The sequence below is a fragment of the Sciurus vulgaris genome, assembly GCF_902686455.1.
Source record: "Sciurus vulgaris genome assembly, chromosome: 17".
Lineage (NCBI taxonomy): Eukaryota > Metazoa > Chordata > Mammalia > Rodentia > Sciuridae > Sciurus > Sciurus vulgaris.
Genome location: NC_136478.1, coordinates 49,462,127 through 49,479,491, shown reverse-complemented (window position 1 = coordinate 49,479,491; position 17,365 = coordinate 49,462,127). Strand labels below are relative to the sequence as shown.

Genomic DNA, 17,365 nt, shown 5'->3' with positions numbered 1-17,365 from the left:
CTTCCTGTCACCATGGATGCTGAGCCTTGATGAGGGCCTGACCCACAGCAGCCTGAGCTTCCTCCCTGCTCCCTGGGGCATTGAGCCCTGTGGCCCCTGGGCAGGGTGCAGAGGGAGTGTGTGGGTCAGTATTCATTTGTTGTTGTTTTCATTACTGTTGTCGCCCTGCTGCTGTGTGACCACTCCGCCTTCTCAGCGCCTTCTCTGGGCAGAAGAGTTCTGAAAGCCCTGTCTGAATGTCCCGAGGGCAGCTCAGGCGGCTCAGGGCTGCAGCCTCTGAATATTGGAGGGACTAGAGGGACAGGGTGTGTGTCAGCAAATGCTGGGTCCTAAGGCCCTGGCTTAGGACAGTTTCCTGGGGATTCCAGGCCCACTGAAGGCTTTATGGGGAGACAGCAGACAGTCTGGTGCCCAGGTCTCGGGCAGGGTTAGAAGCTCAGGGTGGAGGGCCAGTGATCACCCTGCTGGCCCCAGGTTTTCACCTGCTCTCTCGGGTCTGAGGATGGGGAAGCTGCCTCTGGAAAGACTGGACTTCAGTGCCCTCTGGTGGCCACACCCTTGGGTCCCGGGGTTTCCGAGGCATGACCAAGGGTTGAGACCGACTTCCAGGATCCGTGCATATTCCTAAAACTAGATCCGCCCCAGGGACCCAGTGCTGCCTGGTGTCTGGATAGGTCAGAGGGTCAGGACTCAAAATGATGCACACACAGGTCAGTGTCCCCTCCTCTGGAAAGGCCTGCATGACCCTCCATCAGGTCAGGAGCTGCCTCCGGGATCCAACAGCCTCCCGTACCACCATCAGGTGATGTATTTGTCACTCCACTGGACTGGGAGCTCAAGGCAGAGTCTCCACACTGCTGTGACACCAGCGCAGGAGGGAATGAGCCAGCTGATCCCTCCCGACTCTGCCTTGAAGCTACAGCTCCAGAGCCTGTGCTGGAGGGTGTCCATAGAACCCCCAACCTGTTCCCACTTCAGGTTGTCCAAGAGCCCATGTGTGGAGGGCACAGCCCACGGCCCACTTACCCTCTCTCCCTGCTGGGTGCATGACCTGGAGCTGCCCGTCAGGGAGGGACATGGAGCCTAATGACTAATTGGGACATTTGTTATTCATCAAATAAATTTGAGCACCTGCTATTTGTCATGGTGGGTTTTTTTGGGGGGTGGTGCTGACTGGATTTCTCTATGTCGCCCAGGCTGGCCTCAAATTCCTGGGCTCAGGTGATCCTCCTGCCTGAGCCTCCCGAGTAGCTGGGTTAGGACGAGGACTTCACGTCCTGTTGTGGGCGTGGGGACATGGGAGTGGATGGACAGCCTTGCCTTTCCTCATAGAGCCGGTGTCCCAACGTGTGGAGACAGACCGAATAACTAAACACGCACGTAATATGGTGATGGACTATGATATATATTCAGAAGAAAAACATAGTATTTAAGAAGGCACAGCTACAGGGGCTGGTATTTTATCTAGGCTTGTGACATTGAATTGGACTTGAGGGATGGAGCCATGGAGGCATAATCGGAGGAGGATTTGGGCAGGGGAACAGCAAATGCAAAGGTCCTGTGGCTGAAGTGGTACTGGAATATTCTGGGAACAGGATGGGGGCGGCGTGGCTGGAGCAAAGTGAGCCAAGGAAGTTGGAGAAGGGAGGAGAGAGAAGAGGTGAGAAATGCAGAGGGTGCTGGGAAGGTTGGAGGGGGCCTGGAGGGCACAGTGAGACTCTGTATTTTAATCTTATTGTGTCAGAAGCTGTTGGAAGTTCTGAGCTGGGAGCAGTTTGATGCAATCAATGTTTTGCAAGGCCTGCTGTAGCTATTGGGTGAATAGATTGGGGGGACAGGGTGGAAGACCGCTAATGCAGCTGCTGGGACAGTCTAGGCAGGTGACAATGATAGACAGGAGCAGGGTGGAGGCCATGGAGACTAGGAGAGTGGGCAGAGCCTGGGTCTATTTTGTGAATATAGAGATAATAGAATTTGCTAATGGACTTGGTGTGCTTGTGGAAAAAGAGTCAAAGATGATTTATTGTACTTAGTTCAAGGTCCCTTTTCCTTATACTGATCTACAAGCCCCTGCATGATCCGGCTGCTTGCTTTCTTCCCAACCTTGCCTCACTTCTCACTCTGCTTCGGTAGAATTAGCTTTCGTAGCAACCTTTGAATATGCCAAGCTTTTTCTCACCCCAGGACCTTTGCACTGGATGATCTCTGTGTCAGATATGTTTCCCCATAGAGCTAGCAGCTTCCATGTTCCAGCTGAAATGTCAGTCCCTGGAAACCACCCCTTCAAATCATTCAATTTTCTTTATAGCATTTATCACTGAAATGATCTTATCTAATTAATTTCTATTTTATTCTCCGTCTTCCTCAACTTCTTGGTAGCAGAGACTTTGTTCTGATCATCGCTGTATTTTCAGTGTCACGTGAGTGCCTGTCACATAGCAAGTGCTCAATAAACAAACAAAGCCATTGATTAATTCATGTGCTTGTTCCACACTGGTTTACACGTTAAAGACAAGAAGGCACAGACAGGAGTACACGACAGACCCTGCGGGTCATCCGCATAACCTGGGGGGACCCAGAAGCAGGGACAACCTGCTCCCGCGCCCGCGGTGCAGGCGGAAGGAAAGAGCCCCTGCTGGGAACCCGGCACCTCCAGGGAGGGGCGGGAAGGATGCTGCGGTGGGGAGGAGCCCCGCCCCGCCCTGTATCCTCAGCAGCCAATGGGTGCGCTGTCCTCCCGACGCCCCCTGGGACGTGTAGTCCCTGCAGGGGCGCCCTCGGGCGCCGCCGCTCGCCCCTAGACTCCACGTCCCGTCGTGCGCCGGGAGGCGCGGGGATTGGCTGAGCCCCGCCCCCGGCCCGCCCCGCTCGGCTCGCGCCGCAGCCCCAAGAATGAATGAAATCGTAGCGCGCTGGGCGGCAGAGCGGGCGGCGCAGGCCGGGCTGGGCCCGCGCGCGGCGGCAGCGGCGCCCCGGGCCGGAGGCGGCCCAGCCGAGCGGGCCATGGCTACCGCCATTCAGAACCCGCTCAAGTCGTGAGTGTCCCCGCTGTCCCCGCCCCGCGTCCGGACCCCATCCCCAGGAGCCCTTCCCCCGCCCTCCCTGGGGCTGGGGAGGGGGACTCAGCGCGCGGATGGGAGTTGAATGGGGGCCCCCGGCGCGCCTCCACGATTTTGGGGGTCTGCCACCCCCTGTCGTCCCCTGGGGTTAGGGACGGGAGCCCTTCCAGGGTCGCGGGGGCGCCTCTTCTTTGTCGCTGTCAGTGAAGGAATGTGGCGCGGGCTAGGGGGTGGCGGAGGCCTTTTCCCCACCCAGAGTGGGGGTAGGGGCTTCCCTCTCCTCCTCCATCTCTCCTCCTCAGTGTCTCTGGGGGTGCGGGCCTGCCCCAGACGGGGTTGGAAGCACCAACCCCTAAGTCCGGACCTCGGTCTCCAGGGTTTCCCTGACCCTCTTCCCCCTCATCAAAGCATCTCTCTCTTACCCCCTCATTCTCCGGGGACCCCGACCCGTGCGGCCACAGGGTGGGAGCTGAGACGTCGGGGATCCCCCATTGAACCACTACTGTCTCCACTCTTTCCTCCCCGGGTCTCCAGGACCTAGAAGCCCCGACGCCACGGTCAGCTCGGACCGGGGCATCCCTCCCTCTCTCCGCCCATGCACATCTAAAGAGAGCGCCTCCTATCCATCCCCCGGGGACCAAGCCTCGGGAGCGGGTGCTGGGAGCGCCCTGGGTCTCTGGGGATTCCCTCCCTTTCTCAGTGTCTGCGTCTCTCCTCCGAACGTTAGCTTCTTTCTGGGCCCAGTGGCCGGGAACTCGTACGTCTGGGTCCGCGCCCAGCCCCTCCCGCCCCTCCCTCTCCCTGCCATCCCATGCTCTCTCCACCTCTCTCTCCTCTCTCCCTCTCTCTCCCTTCCTCTTCGGACTCCCGGACTCCCGGGTTCCAGCGCTCCCCCACCCCTTTCCCAGGCGGTGACAGCCGGCTCCGAGTGACAGGCTCACTGCCACTCCCGCCCTCTCCCCCATAGGCGAGCGCGGCACTCCCCTCCCCCTCCTCCTGGGCCTGCTGGAAGAGGCGGAGGGCGAGCGCCTGCGGCGTCGCACAAAGGGGCTGGGGCGACCTCCCCCACCATCCCCCCAACCCCGTGCGCTCGCTGCCTTGACCTTGAGCACACAGTGCTGGGATGGACGTGTGGGTGGGGACGCCCCTCACCATTTCTTAGAAGGTCTGTGTCTGGTGGCTGGACCCAAGGCTCCCAGTCACTTCTGGTTTCTGGAGTGGGTGTGTGGGGATGGGTGGGAGTTGGGATAGGGGCCCGTGGGGCGGGGACTTAACAGGCACGCGCCTACACAGGTGGTGGCTTTTCTGTGAGCAGAGGGCGGAGAGAGGTGTCTGGGGCTTGGGTCAGTGTGAGCTGGTGGATGGTTGTGATACTTTTTCTCCCTCCACCCCAAGTCCCACACCTAGACAGTTGACTTTCCTGTGGGGAGCCCCCAAACTGGGCAGTTGCTAGGCAGTTACTGGTGGCTCTCTAGGCAACCATACCCTCAGACTGACTGAGCCTACCATTTCCACTGGAGGAGGTGTGGTGCTCCTGCAGGGCCCTGGGGGCCAGGAGAGGGACAGTGCTGCTCTTTTCTTAGGTCACCTTCCAATGGGTCTGCATTCCAAGGGGTGAAGGTAGTGCATTTGCTCCTACAGTATGCCAGAGTCAAATTCCCTTGGGAGTGGGAGCCCAGAGCTGCAGCCCTCAGGAGTTGACAGCCTGAATTCACACTCCCTCTTGAGCCATTAATTTTCTCCCTCTGAGCCTCAGTGTTACCATCTGTGAATTGGGGAGTCTAACAGTTATTACCTCATTTGGTGGTGGTGAGGTTTAAAGGAGATTGATTGAAAGGAGGGGCACTTTACCACTGAGCCCCCTTTTTATTTAGAGATAGGGTCTCACTAAGTTGCTGAGGCTGGCCTTGAACTTGTGACTCTCCTACCTCAGTCTCCCTCACCCACCCCAAAAAGCTGGGATTACATGTGTGTACCACCTTGCCCAGCAGTAGTGATTATTGATAGTAGTATGAATATTGATTAATCCATAATCTATTATGGGCCAACTCCCACATAGGGCACTGGGACTAGGGCTAGGAGAATTGTTTGCACAGGGTAGAGGACTTGGGAGGTCAAGTTCACAGGAGAGTGTACGGGAAAGGGTCTGTGAAGGTGACAGGGTAAGGAAAGGGAGGGAGAGCCCTGTGCAAGGGGCAGCCTGGACTTCTGGGGAGGCGATGGAGTGTTTCTACTCAGGCTCCACTTGGTGGAATGGATGTCGTGAGGGTCTGGGGCACCGCAGGAGTGGGCTGGAGCTTCTGAGGCCAAAGGCATGGGGAGCAAGCCAAGGAGGAAGTGCTGGGGATCTGGGAGGTGATAGGAGGGGAGAGGAAGGTGAAGGGCAGCCTCTGAGCTCAGCTGTGTATCTGGGGCAGATCTCATGGTGAGTAGGGTGGGGGTGGCCACTCTAGGGACCCAAGACCAGAGTGATCATGGGGTGCCACTGTCCCTTGCTCAATCCCCTTGTGAATTGGGGCTGAAAGTGAATCCAACACCACCCCCTCCTGGGATTGAGGAGGGGACAATTCAAGATCTTACCTGGCTTAGATCGGGAGAGGGTGGGAGTTTGTGGAAGTCTACAGGTTGTGGTGTGTGTGTGTGTGTGTGTGTGTGTGTGTGCGCGCGCCAAAGTAACAGTGAACACAAGAGGGCTCTGACAAGGTGGGTCTGCCTCTTTGGTAGGCTGGATGGTCCTCTGGTGTACAAAGCCATATATGTGGACATATTAATTTATGCAGTCACTCAAACCGGAGGGTTGGGCTCTGTGTGTGTGTGTGTGTGTGTGTGTGTGTGTGTGTGCATGTGTAGACTGGCTGAGTTTGTGTGACTTAGTAGGTCAGCTCATTTTCTGGGGAACCCTTAGGGTAGAGTCTGAATGGGTGATATTGGGAGAGAAAAGGAGGTAAGGCCCCTTGGGGATGGATGTCTGAGTGCGTGAATCCTTTTCTCTGTCCCACCTTCAAACAGTTGCTAGGGCTGAAGGGCATGTAAGTTTCCCTCCTTCCTTGTTCCTCAGATTTCTCATCTGGAAAATGAAGATAATAATAGTTTTACCCTAGTGAGGCATGGTGATGCACTACTGTAATCCCAGTGACTCTGGAGGCTGAGATGGGAGGATCACAAGTTTAAGGCCAGCCTTAGCAAGTTAGCCAGGCCCTTGGTAACTTAGTGAGACTGTTTCAAAATAGAAAATAAGGCTGGTGACGTAACTCAGTGGTAAAGTGCCCCTGGGTTAAATCCCCAGTGCAAAAAAAAAAAAAAAAAAAAAAAAAAAAAAAAAAATCTGGAGAGAACTGGCACATGGTGGGTGTTCAAGTTTATTTACTTACTCGACATATTTATTGAACATCTACCATGTGGCAGGCATTATTCTTTCTAATAATGTGTCATCATTTTATATCTCGGATTTTTGTATCAGATCCTCTTTGTACACCTCTCTGGGGAACAAATGAATTTATTGAGCACTTTCTGCCTGCCAGGTACATTGCATTTATTTCCTTGTTTATTTATGTGTTTATTTTTTCGTGCTGGGGTTGGGCCCAGAGCCTTGGGATACTCAGTGTACTACTGAGCTGCACCCGCCCCTGCCAGGTACCTTTAAAAGTACTTTACTCATGTTTTGTGCAACCCCTATCGTGGTCCTTCTTTCTGCCGGAGCTCTTTCTCTTCTCTTCTCACTTGAATAAATTCTACTCTTTTTATACTAAAACATTTTTTATTCATGTTTATCACTTAATCCTCACGACAGTTTAATGAGGCACGATCCTTATTTTGTAGATGAGGAAACTGAGGCCCAGAAAAGTGGTCCAAGGTCGCAAGCCAGCAAGCAGCCGAGCTGGGATTTGAACCCAGAAGTGTGGCCACAGTTCTTAACCCAAGGCTGCTGCCGTCAGGCGGGCGGAAGGAGTTGAGCATGGTGGGATGGTGGAGTGGCTGGGCCGAGCGACCACTCTGGGACAGGCCAGGGTTTCCTGAGTTGTGGGGGAGGTGCCAGGCGTCTGTGCGGGCACCTGTAAGGTGTTTCTGAGTCTCTTGGTATTAAAGAGTGCGTGCGCAAGTGGTTGTGTGAGTGCGTGAGTGGCAGTGTGCGGGAGGCTGCGAACGTGCGCGTGTGTAAACTGCCCTGTGTGGGTGTGTGCGAGGCCAGGTGTGCATGCGTGAGCGTGTGCACGTGGGACGCGGCTGGTGTGAGAGCCAGCGCGTGTGGGTGAGGCTCGCTCCGCGCTCCCCAGGCTCCGCGGGGCCGGGGTCCAGACTACCACTCCCAGCATGGCTCGGGCGAGCCCGCCCCGCCGCCCTGATTGGCCGAGGCCCGCATGCTCCCGCCCCCCGGGAATGAATGGATGGGCGGCCTCAGCGCCCGCCCGACCGCTGGGAGGACCGACCCGCCGGGGACCTGCTGGGGGCAGGACCCGGGGAGCAAGATGGCCACGGTCATCCCCAGCCCCCTGAGGTGGTGCGGGCCGGCGGGAGGCGCGGGAGGGCGCGCGCGGGTCTGCGCCGACTTGTGTGTGTCTGTGTGGCGGCTGGGGGTGGGGCCGATGGGGTGTCAAGGGGGCTGTCACCGTGTGCCGGGCTGTGCGGGGGTGCGAGTGTGTGTGACTATGGGTCTGTGGCAAGAATGGTGTCCGACGCGCTGCCTGGAGGGGTGGAGGGCGTGGAGGGACTCTGGGTCCCTTCTGGGAAAAGGGGTCATCTTCCCTGCCCGGCAACCCCTGGGTTTGGGAGAGGGTGCAATGGGCTGGGGATGCCAGGGCCTTGGTAAACTCGAGTGGAGTCCACACTACCTTTGTCTTGGGATGTGGAGTGTGTGTATGACTTGTGTTCTTTTTTTTTTTTTTTTTTTTTTTGGATTTGTGTGTGGGTATGTATATGGTTTCTTTTATCCTGCACTACATGTCTTCGAATATTTGAGTCTGAGTGTGTGCACATATACGCTGGATTTGTCTTGGGTTTGTCTTGTAGATGTGCCTTTGGATATGTAGGTATGTGTGTATTTGTAAATTTTATATGAATATGGATGGATCTGACTACTACTGTGTTTTGTATACAGTGTGTATCTGTATGTGTTTGGATATGAATTTTAGATATTGGTTTCTATGTTGTGTATCTTTGTGAATGTGTGTGTACCTGTGTGAATCTCTGATTTCTTTGTATTATGTGTCTGGATATTGTATGTGTGATTTGTGTTGTGTTTTTGGATATGTGTGCCCGTGCATATGTGGGTAATTTATTTCTATAGTCCCTGTCTTTTGATGTTCGTGTAACTATGTATGTTCTTTGGATGAGTGTGTGTGATGTGATTGTGGGTCTTTGTGGGTGATTTGTTTATGTTGTGTGTTTGGATATGTGATGTATCTTTTGTGCATAAATATTTGTGTGGTCTGTTTCTACACTATGTAACTTGGATTATTTGTGTTTTTCAGGAGATATTTGTGTGTGCACGTGTGTGAGATTTGTCTGTTTCTCCTTTGTGAGTATTGGGATATGTCTCTCTTTGTGTGTGAATCCCGTGTGACTATGTGCGGTTTGTTTGTGTTGTGAGTTTCGATGTGTTCATGTATGGATGGGTCCCCGTGTGTTTTTGTCTTTCTGTATCGTGTATATCCACTCCTTAGCTGGAGGCCCGCTGGAGTCCCAGGTTGGGGGTCCCCTCCCCCACCCTGGGTCCTTGAGGGGCAGGAGGGGAGACTTGAGGTTGCTGGGGTCCAGACCAGCGGGAGCTCAAAGCCGGGGGAGCGGTACTGGGCTTTCCTGCTCCTGCCCTTGCTGACAGCTGCCCGCCCGCTCCTCGCGCCCGTAGCCTAGGCGAGGACTTCTACCGCGAGGCCATCGAGCACTGCCGCAGCTACAACGCGCGCCTGTGCGCCGAGCGCAGCCTGCGCCTGCCCTTCCTCGACTCGCAGACCGGTGTGGCCCAAAACAACTGCTACATCTGGATGGAGAAGACCCACCGCGGGCCTGGTACCTGCTGGGAGGGAGGGGTGGGCGGGGCTCAGTTTCCGGGCTGCATTCTTACTACCCCCTGTTGCTCCAGGTTTGGCCCCAGGACAGATCTACACCTATCCCGCTCGCTGTTGGAGGAAGAAACGGAGACTCAACATCCTAGAGGACCCCAGACTCCGGCCCTGCGAGTACAAGATCGGTGGGTGGAGCTGTGTCCTTGTCCCTGCTGTGGCCCCATCAATGCCCCCAACCCCCTGATGAGTGTGTGTGAGCATCGCCTTTTATCTGCCCGAGTGTCTGAATGGCAGGAGGTGTCTGCTCCCTGTGTCTTGGATTCTGCAGCTCTCTTTGAGTCACTGAACTTCCAGCAGTGTCTCTTCTTACACCTGCCTGGTATGCAGGACATTGAGTTGTCTGCTAGGTGTGTCTAAGTGTATCAAGTCTCTGACTGCATCTCTTTGCCTGTGAACTGGGAGGCATCTGAGTCTGGCGTTTGGCTGTATTTCCTTCTGTGGGTGCTTCAGGGCATTCAGCTATTTATTTCCATGTGTGAAGGGGAGAGAGAGAGAGAGAGAGAGAGAGAGAGAGAGAGAGAGAGAGAGAGAGAGAGAGAGGAAGTGTTTAGATATGTCAGCATCTGGTCATAACTTTGCATCCATAGCTGAGTGGATGTCTATTTCTAGGTGCTTCCAGGTGTATCAGAAGGTGTATTTCTTCTTGGGTGTGTCTGGTCCATGAGAGTATCCAGCTTTTCCAAAGTGTCTGGTATATCAGTCTATCTCTTCCTGTGGGGGTCCAGTACTTCCCCAAGTCTGGGAGAATCTCTTCCCATTAGTGCTTTGTGTCTGGCGTATTAGGTGTATTCCTGCACGTGCGTGCCAGTCCACACAGTGGTTGGACTTAGCACTTCTTGAATGGGTCTGAGAAATCAAAGGTTCTGGTGTTTTCTCTTCCTCTGTCCTGGTGTGTCCAAGTGTCTGGATGTCCTTAGAAGTATTTGCAGTGCTCATCTGACTGTGTCTCTTCCTGTGTCTGACTACCTTGCTGGGACTATCTATTTCTCTATGTATGTTTGTCCATCTGAGTGAGTCTCCCTGGGTAGGTTTGTATGTGTCTAAGTGTATTGTAGGGCCTGGCTGTGGGAAACCCATGGAGATCTAGGTATGTCTGTGGGTCCAATTATCTCATTCTGGTTGTCTCTGGACCTATCCAAGGGTCTGGATATATATCCCTTATGTGTCCAGATATATCTACAGGTCTGGCTGTGTCTCAGTGTCTGGGTGTATTTGAGAGCCTGGTTGTGGCTCTTCTCTGTGGGTTGAACTGTTGCAGATTGTCTTTCTGCATCTCTCCTGTGTATGTCCATGTGTCTCCTGTTGTAGTTCATGTATCTGAGGGCCTGGCTGGGGTCCCCAGGTGGATGTAGGTATTTGTGAGCACCTGGGCACTTACTTCCTATGGTCTGTGTTGTGCCTGAGGGTTTCTGGTGTATCCAGGATTCTGACCTAAGTGTAGTCGGTAGATGTGAAGGTGTGGCTGTGTCCCCCTAGGTATGTGCTGAATATTTGTATTGCTTGCTGGCCCTGTGTGGGAAAGAACATGGTCCCCCAACCTGGGCAATTTGAGGACAGTCTTTTCACTTGACACGCCCTCTTCCTGGCACCCTGTTCCCAGACTGTGAGGCACCCCTGAAGAAGGAGGGTGGCCTTCCAGAAGGGCCAGTCCTCGAGGCTCTGCTGTGTGCTGAGACAGGGGAGAAGAAGGTGGAGTTGAAGGAGGAGGAGACCATTATGGACTGTCAGGTAGGACTACGCTCTGGCGATACCAGCTGCCAAGTCTCCTCTCACCCCTGTCACCTCCCTGGCATGTCATGTTCCTGCTCTGAAACCTCCCCTGGCTCTCTAGGGGCTTTGGGTTCCTTAAATCTCCATCCTCCCAGACCTGCTCGGCTTTTGGGAAGACCCCTGACTTGCCCTCTCACCCCTAATCTGCAGCAGATCAGGGCCTCCTACTTCCTTGACTCTCACCTCCCTTATCCTGGTGCCCAGAAACAGCAGTTGCTGGAGTTCCCACATGATCTCGAGGTGGAAGACCTGGAGGACGACATTCCCAGGAGGAAGAACAGGGCCAAAGGAAAGGTATCACCCCACAGCTGCTTCTTGCCCCCTCGCTCCAGTGACAGATCCCATTTGTTGAGTATGCATAGTGGTCAGGCCCTGCCACGAGTCTGACCTCATTTAATCACTAGAGCAGCCTGAAGGGTAGGAGATTTTACACTCGTTTTACTCTTGAGGAAACTGAGGCTCATGTAGATTAAACTATTTGCAAAACAGAGATTATGTAGTGGATTAAAATTGTCTTCAAAGTGTATTTACTACAGGTGAGGAAACAACCTCAGAGGTTCAAGTCTTCATTACTAGCAAGTTTGCACAGTTACTTGGGGGAGATATTATTATTGTTGTTGTTATTTTTGTGGTGCTGGGGATGGAACCCAGGGCTTGGTGCATGCTAGGCAAGCACTCCACCACTGAGCTACACCCCAGCCCCATAAAAAGGAATTTTGTGTTTTTTTGCAAGTCGATGCTCAAGCACAAATGATGAACATTCTCTAGGGTTCCTCGCTTTCGGGGTCCCTCACTCCTGACCCTTCCCCCAGGCATATGGCATCGGGGGTCTACGGAAACGCCAGGACACCGCTTCCCTGGAGGATCGAGACAAGCCGTATGTCTGTGATAGTGAGTCCTTCTGAAGAGGGGGACAGAGAGAGAGAGAGACAGAGAGAGAAACAGAGAGAGAGAGAGAGAGAGAGAGAGAGAGAGAGAGAGAGAGAGAGAGAGAGAGTGGGGCCCAGAGACCTCTCCCCCGGCGGCCCCTCCCTCCTGTCCCGCGGGGTGGGGACGCGGGTCTCCGGCCGAGGGGGCGGGGCACTCCGGAGGCCAGGGTGGAGGCCGGGGCTGCGAGGCTGAGGCTGACGCGGCCCCTCGCCCTCCAGTCTGTGGGAAGCGGTATAAGAACCGGCCCGGGCTGAGCTACCACTACACCCACACCCACCTGGCCGAGGAGGAGGGGGAGGAGCACGCCGAGCGCCACGCCCTGCCCTTCCACCGGAAAAACAACCACAAACGTGAGCCCGCGGGCCAGGTCGCGGGTGGCCAGGGGCCCTGGCGTGGGCAGGGGTGGCGGCCCGGGAGGGGGTGGGGGCACCGCAGACATTTCTGGAAAATCTCCAGCTCCGCCGTTCCCTCCCCCAACGACCATGGGGGATGCTGGCTCCGGGGTTGCCATGGCAACCAACCATCTCTCCCTCGCTCCCGGCCGGGCGTAATATTTCTGGGTCTGATTTATTGTTTCAATTAGAGCTTGGGGAGGGGGTGATAGATGGCTCCCCTCCCTCCCCGGGCCTCCCTTCCTCCTTTCTCTGCCGCTCGGCCGAGGGGCAGGGTGGGTGGCCCTGGGGCCCTTGGCACGCGCCCCTGCGGTCCCACCGGGCGGAGCGGCGGGGGAGGGGCACGCCTCCCGCCCGTCCCGGAGGGCGAGGCCGAGGCCGGGCAGCGTCCCCTTGCCAGGCCGCTGCTCGCCCAGGCACCTCTGAATGTCAGTTTCTGCACCAGGTCTTGGCTAGAGGTAGCTACCGAATTTGTAGCTGTGCAGGGCTTGTTCAGGGGTGCCGCCCGGGACGGAGGGGAGGCAGGGGCTCCTCCTAAGACTGTTTATTTACCAAGTTATTATCCAGGGAGGAGGACACGTGGGCTGGGCCTGTAGCTCAGTGGTGGAGCGCTTGCCTAACATGCAGGGCCCTGGGTTCCACCCCCGCACCCCCAAAATAAATAAATGGACACGTCAGTTGCCCCAAAGAGTTGGGGTCCTGGTGAGGATTATTTGTCCCCCTCCCCGGCCTTTTTTCCCTGCTGTCCATAGATCAGGGTCGCTCCTCTCTCCCCACTTCCCCTATGCCTGGACTGAGGGCCCACCCCTGGGGCTGAGGCTGGGGGCAGGTGGTGCCTTGCCTATGGTGAGAGCCCCTCTCTCTGTCCCCCCTACCCCAGAGTTTTACAAAGAATTGGCCTGGGTCCCCGAGGCACAAAGGAAACACACAGGTAGGGACGCCTCCCTCCACTCCTACTTCTGTAGCAACCTTTGACTGGGTGCCCCTGCCTGCCCCATGTCGAACCCCTGTCCTGCTCTCTTTCAGCCAAGAAGGCACCTGACGGCACCGTCATCCCCAACGGCTACTGTGACTTCTGCCTGGGTGGCTCCAAGAAGACTGGGTGTCCTGAGGACCTCATCTCCTGTGCAGACTGTGGGCGATCAGGTGACACCCCTTAGTAGAGGTTTTCTGGGGTAGGGGTGGAGAGAACATCCAGGAGTCCAGATGTGGAGGATGGGGGCAGAGGGGTGAGGATCCTGGGGACCCAGCCCATCCCCGGGCTGCAGCTAAGCAGAGCAGTGGAGTTGACACCGATGCTGGTGACTGTGGAATGATGGGACGTGGTTGGCGTGGCTTTGCACATGGTGGCACGTGCTTACCTAGTATGTAGTGAGAAGGTTCAAAGGCACTGTGGGTAGGGGACTGAGACATGGGAGGAATGAATTGCTTCTGCAGGGGTCCTGTGGGTAACAGGATGTGCTTGCCATTGAACTGTGGTTAACAGAATGTGGTTTCCCGTGGTGGACTTGGTGTGACAGACAGGTTGCTTCAGCACAGTGGGTAATGAATTGTGGCTGTCATGGTATCATGGGCAGTGAAATATGGTCGCTGTGGCAATTCGGTATAATGGAATTTCATTGTTATGGTGCTGGGGCAGTGGCTGGGGCTTTCCGGCCCTGCAGGTAGTGGCGGTGGGTGCTGGGTACCATGGCAGTGCTTGTAGGTCTTGGCTCAGGTGTCTGCACCGGCAGTGGAGGGCAAGTATTGTCGGTAACAGTTTCCTTGCTGGGGCATCATGTTGCAATGGGATTTGGCTGTGGAACAAGGTGTGGGACGGTGTTGTGGGAGGCAGTTGCCGTGGCCTCGTGGCTGGGAGAGCGCGGTTGCCATGGTACTGCGGTCACGGTGGGGCTGGCCACTGCTGTGGGTAATGGAATGTGGCTTCTCAGCACTGTGGTTAACAGACTGTGGTTGCCACGGTGTGGTGGGTGGTAGAAAGTGGTTGCCACAGCACTGCGGGTAATGGAATGCGGTTGCCATGGTATTCTGGGGAGCAGAGTGTGGTTGCCATGGCGGCTGGGAGGAGACTGTGGTGGCCAAGGTACTGCTGCTGTGTGTGGCAGCTCTGGCCCGTGTGCGGGGCTGGGGTCAGGCTGTGGGCCACCGAGGCTCGTCTCGGCCTCATGAGCCAGGGCTGGGGTCAGCAGCCACCTGGGACACAATGGCTCCCTGATCACACATCCCTGCCCCTTGGCCCCCAGGACACCCCTCGTGTTTACAGTTCACGGTGAACATGACAGCGGCCGTGCGGACCTACCGCTGGCAGTGCATCGAGTGCAAGTCCTGCAGCCTGTGTGGCACCTCCGAGAACGACGTGAGTGCCTGCTGCCTCCAGGGATGTGCCCCAGCCACCCGCCCCACCCGGCCCCTTCGCTGGGCCTGTGGAGCCGGAAACCCTTCCCCAGACCCCTCCCGGAGAACACCAGTAACGCGTCATTGTCACTGTTAGTGTCCATTAATCGAGCCCGGCACTTTAGACCCTTCACCTCTGCCACCTCCCAGCCACCCTGCGAGGTAGGTGCTCTTCCTCCCACTTTGCCCAGAAGAAACCGAGTGCAGAGAGGGAAGGTGACCTGCCTGAGGTCCCCCGGCTAAGAAATGGTGGAGTCAGGAGGTGCTCCCCCCATCCATGGCTCCCAGAGCTGGTTTCGGGGCATCTTGGTGTACCCGAGGCTTCCTGTCTCCGAAACCCCAAAACCGCAACTGTGAACTCAGTTCTCAGGGTGTCTTTGCTTGGCCTCAGAGCCTGCATCTGGGAAGGGACCACCGCCCCCAGCTCCTCTGACCTAGCCCCTGCCCCAGCCCCCCACCCCGGTTTCTGGTGCCCGTGCCCCCAGGGTGCCAGCTGGGCGGGTCTCAACCCCCAGGACCAGCTGCTGTTTTGTGACGACTGCGATCGGGGTTACCACATGTACTGCCTGAGCCCCCCCATGGCGGAGCCCCCAGAAGGTGAGAGAAGACAGGCACAACCGCGGGTGGGTGGCTGGGAAACTCCTGGTGGCAGAGCCTCCTGGTGGGAAGGGCCCGGCCACCGTCCCTGGACCCCTGCCTAACGTCCCCCTCTGGCCCCGCCCACAGGGAGCTGGAGTTGTCACCTCTGTCTTCGGCACCTGAAAGAAAAGGCCTCTGCCTACATCACCCTCACCTAGGCCTGGCTCTGGTTCTCCCGGACTCCAGGGTGGTGCTTGCCCGCCTGCCTCTCAGAGCGCCTCTGTCGTGCCCACCCTGCGCCCCAGTGTGCGGGGTGAGGGTGGAGCCCAGGGGACTGGGCTGCCTGTCCCCTGCAGGTGGATGCTGGCCCTGTGGGTTGGGTGGGCCCAGCAGGCCCCTCTCCTTCCCCTCCCCCCATCCCTTGGCAAATGGGCACCAGGGGCTTCTGCTCCCCTCAAAGCCATACCCCGCCTCTGGGCGGGCACGAGGGGTAGTGGATGCCAGCCGGGGGCATGGACAGAGCCTTTTTCTAAAGAAAAAGACAAAAACTAAAAAAAAGAAAAAAGAAAAAAAAAAGAAATTAATATATATGAAGAGTCCTATAAGGCCTGGCTGGTGGAAGGGGCACTGCTGAGCATCCACGGGGCACACTTCTGTGCCAGCCTCTTGCCTGGCGCCCTACTCCTGCCTCGAGTCGCAGCTGTCCCACCTCCCCACCTATGGTGGGCACCGTCCCCCGTGCCCAGGGTGGGTGGGCATGGCGTCCCCTCACCCCCTCCTGGTGCCCACCGTGGATACTGCATGATGTGAACCATGGTTTTGAACTCTGTTCCTGCCCCTCCCCGACAGCCCCACCCGTGCCCACCCGTGCCTGCCCCAGCCATGGGCACTGGTGCGAGGCGGGCCCCACCCAGCGCCTGCTGGGACGAGAAGCACAGACCTGCAAAGGACTCATTTTTTTCCTCCTTCCCTGCCCCCCTTCCCTGCCTGGCCCTGCCAGGCTGCCCCCCTGCCAAACTTGCTGGCCGTTTTGGGGGCAGCGAGGTGGCGCAGTTGTTTCTTGTGGTTGTGTGTGTTTGTTGTTCGGGTTTAAAAAAGGGAAACTGAGACTGCAGGTGGGGGAGGTGGTGGGTCTGGGGGGCTCCCCAATCCAGGAGCGCCCTCCCTTGCAACCGAGTCTCCTTCATTGCCTGCCTCTGCTGTGAAATAACTCGTTCCGTGTATTAAACGGGGCCTGACCCCACTGCCCACGACTGCCTCCTTCTCCAGCTTGGTTTGGGGCGTCACCAAGAAGGGGAGCTGGGGCCTCCTTGGGGGAGAAGAGCAGCACGGCCTCTACCTCCACCTCCTCTCCGGCACCCGCCTCCCTCTGGCTTTGTCCCAGCTCCTCCCTGCCTTGCTGGAAAGGAGAAGAGGGGGATGGGGCGGAGGGGGCTCCCGCCCAGCCAGCTGTGGTTGCCCTGGCAACGGACGGCTGCAGCTGCAGCGGGAGGCAGCGAGGGGGGAGGCGAGGGTGAGGACTGGGGGAAGGGACGGGTGGGAAGCCCGGCGGCCCCTCCCAGGCAAGAGTGGGGAGTGGCGTGTCAGGAGATGTCACCTCAGCCCCACGGTTATTGGGGCTCTGTCCTAGATGTGGGCAAAGAGGTGGGGAAGAGGAGAAGGACAGTGGTGGGGGGCAGGAGGAAACATCTAGACACAGGGACATTAGGGGAAGGATAGATTTGGGTGAGGCAAGGTGAGTGAGGGAGAAAAAGGTGGAGAGTCACAAATTTACTGAATCAGAAAAGGACAGAGCAGGACAGAGATGGGGAGAAAGCCTCAAGAATCAAGGAAGAGAGCCCGGAGAGAACAGATTTAGTGAGAGAAAGGAAATAATAGTAATAAAAAATAGCAGGCACGCTGGGGAGACAGGAGGAGGAGGCTGACAGTGGTCTGGAGAGGCAGAGGGCTTAGGGAGAGGACCCGGAGTGTGATGGAGCGTCGGGGCAGGCAGCGCCCCAGGAGGCATAAATCAGGAGCAGGGGAGGTGCAAGAGGGAGGCCCACGTGGGGAAGATGGAGCTAAGGATCCAGGGACTGGCAAAGTCCCTGGACGAAAGACAAAGGTGTGGATTTCTGGGGGAGGGACAGACCCAGAATCTAGGGGAACGAAGAAAAACCTGGCGAGGGACAGAGGTGTG

The 17,365-nt window shown here is 56.7% G+C and overlaps 1 protein-coding gene across 8 annotated transcripts; it reads left to right on the top strand.

The window, feature by feature from the left end:
- Window positions 1-2,885: 2,885 nt before the first annotated feature.
- DPF1 (double PHD fingers 1) lies at window positions 2,886-16,189 on the top strand. Of its 8 annotated transcripts, none has more exons than XM_079117008.1 (12): window positions 2,886-3,035; window positions 8,905-9,065; window positions 9,139-9,246; window positions 10,722-10,849; window positions 11,096-11,185; window positions 11,704-11,782; window positions 12,040-12,171; window positions 13,094-13,144; window positions 13,240-13,359; window positions 14,457-14,569; window positions 15,123-15,204; window positions 15,334-16,189. In XM_079117008.1, the coding sequence occupies exons 1-12, from the start codon at window positions 2,893-2,895 to the stop codon at window positions 15,402-15,404; spliced, it is 1,278 nt and encodes a 425-aa protein (XP_078973134.1). In that variant the 5' UTR covers window positions 2,886-2,892; the 3' UTR covers window positions 15,405-16,189. The 8 variants fall into 8 exon arrangements, with proteins under 8 accessions (XP_078973134.1, XP_078973132.1, XP_078973137.1 ...); XM_079117006.1 differs by having other exon boundaries at window positions 15,093-15,204; XM_079117007.1 differs by lacking the exon at window positions 2,886-3,035 and adding an exon at window positions 6,926-7,554 and having other exon boundaries at window positions 15,093-15,204.
- Window positions 16,190-17,365: the final 1,176 nt, after the last annotated feature.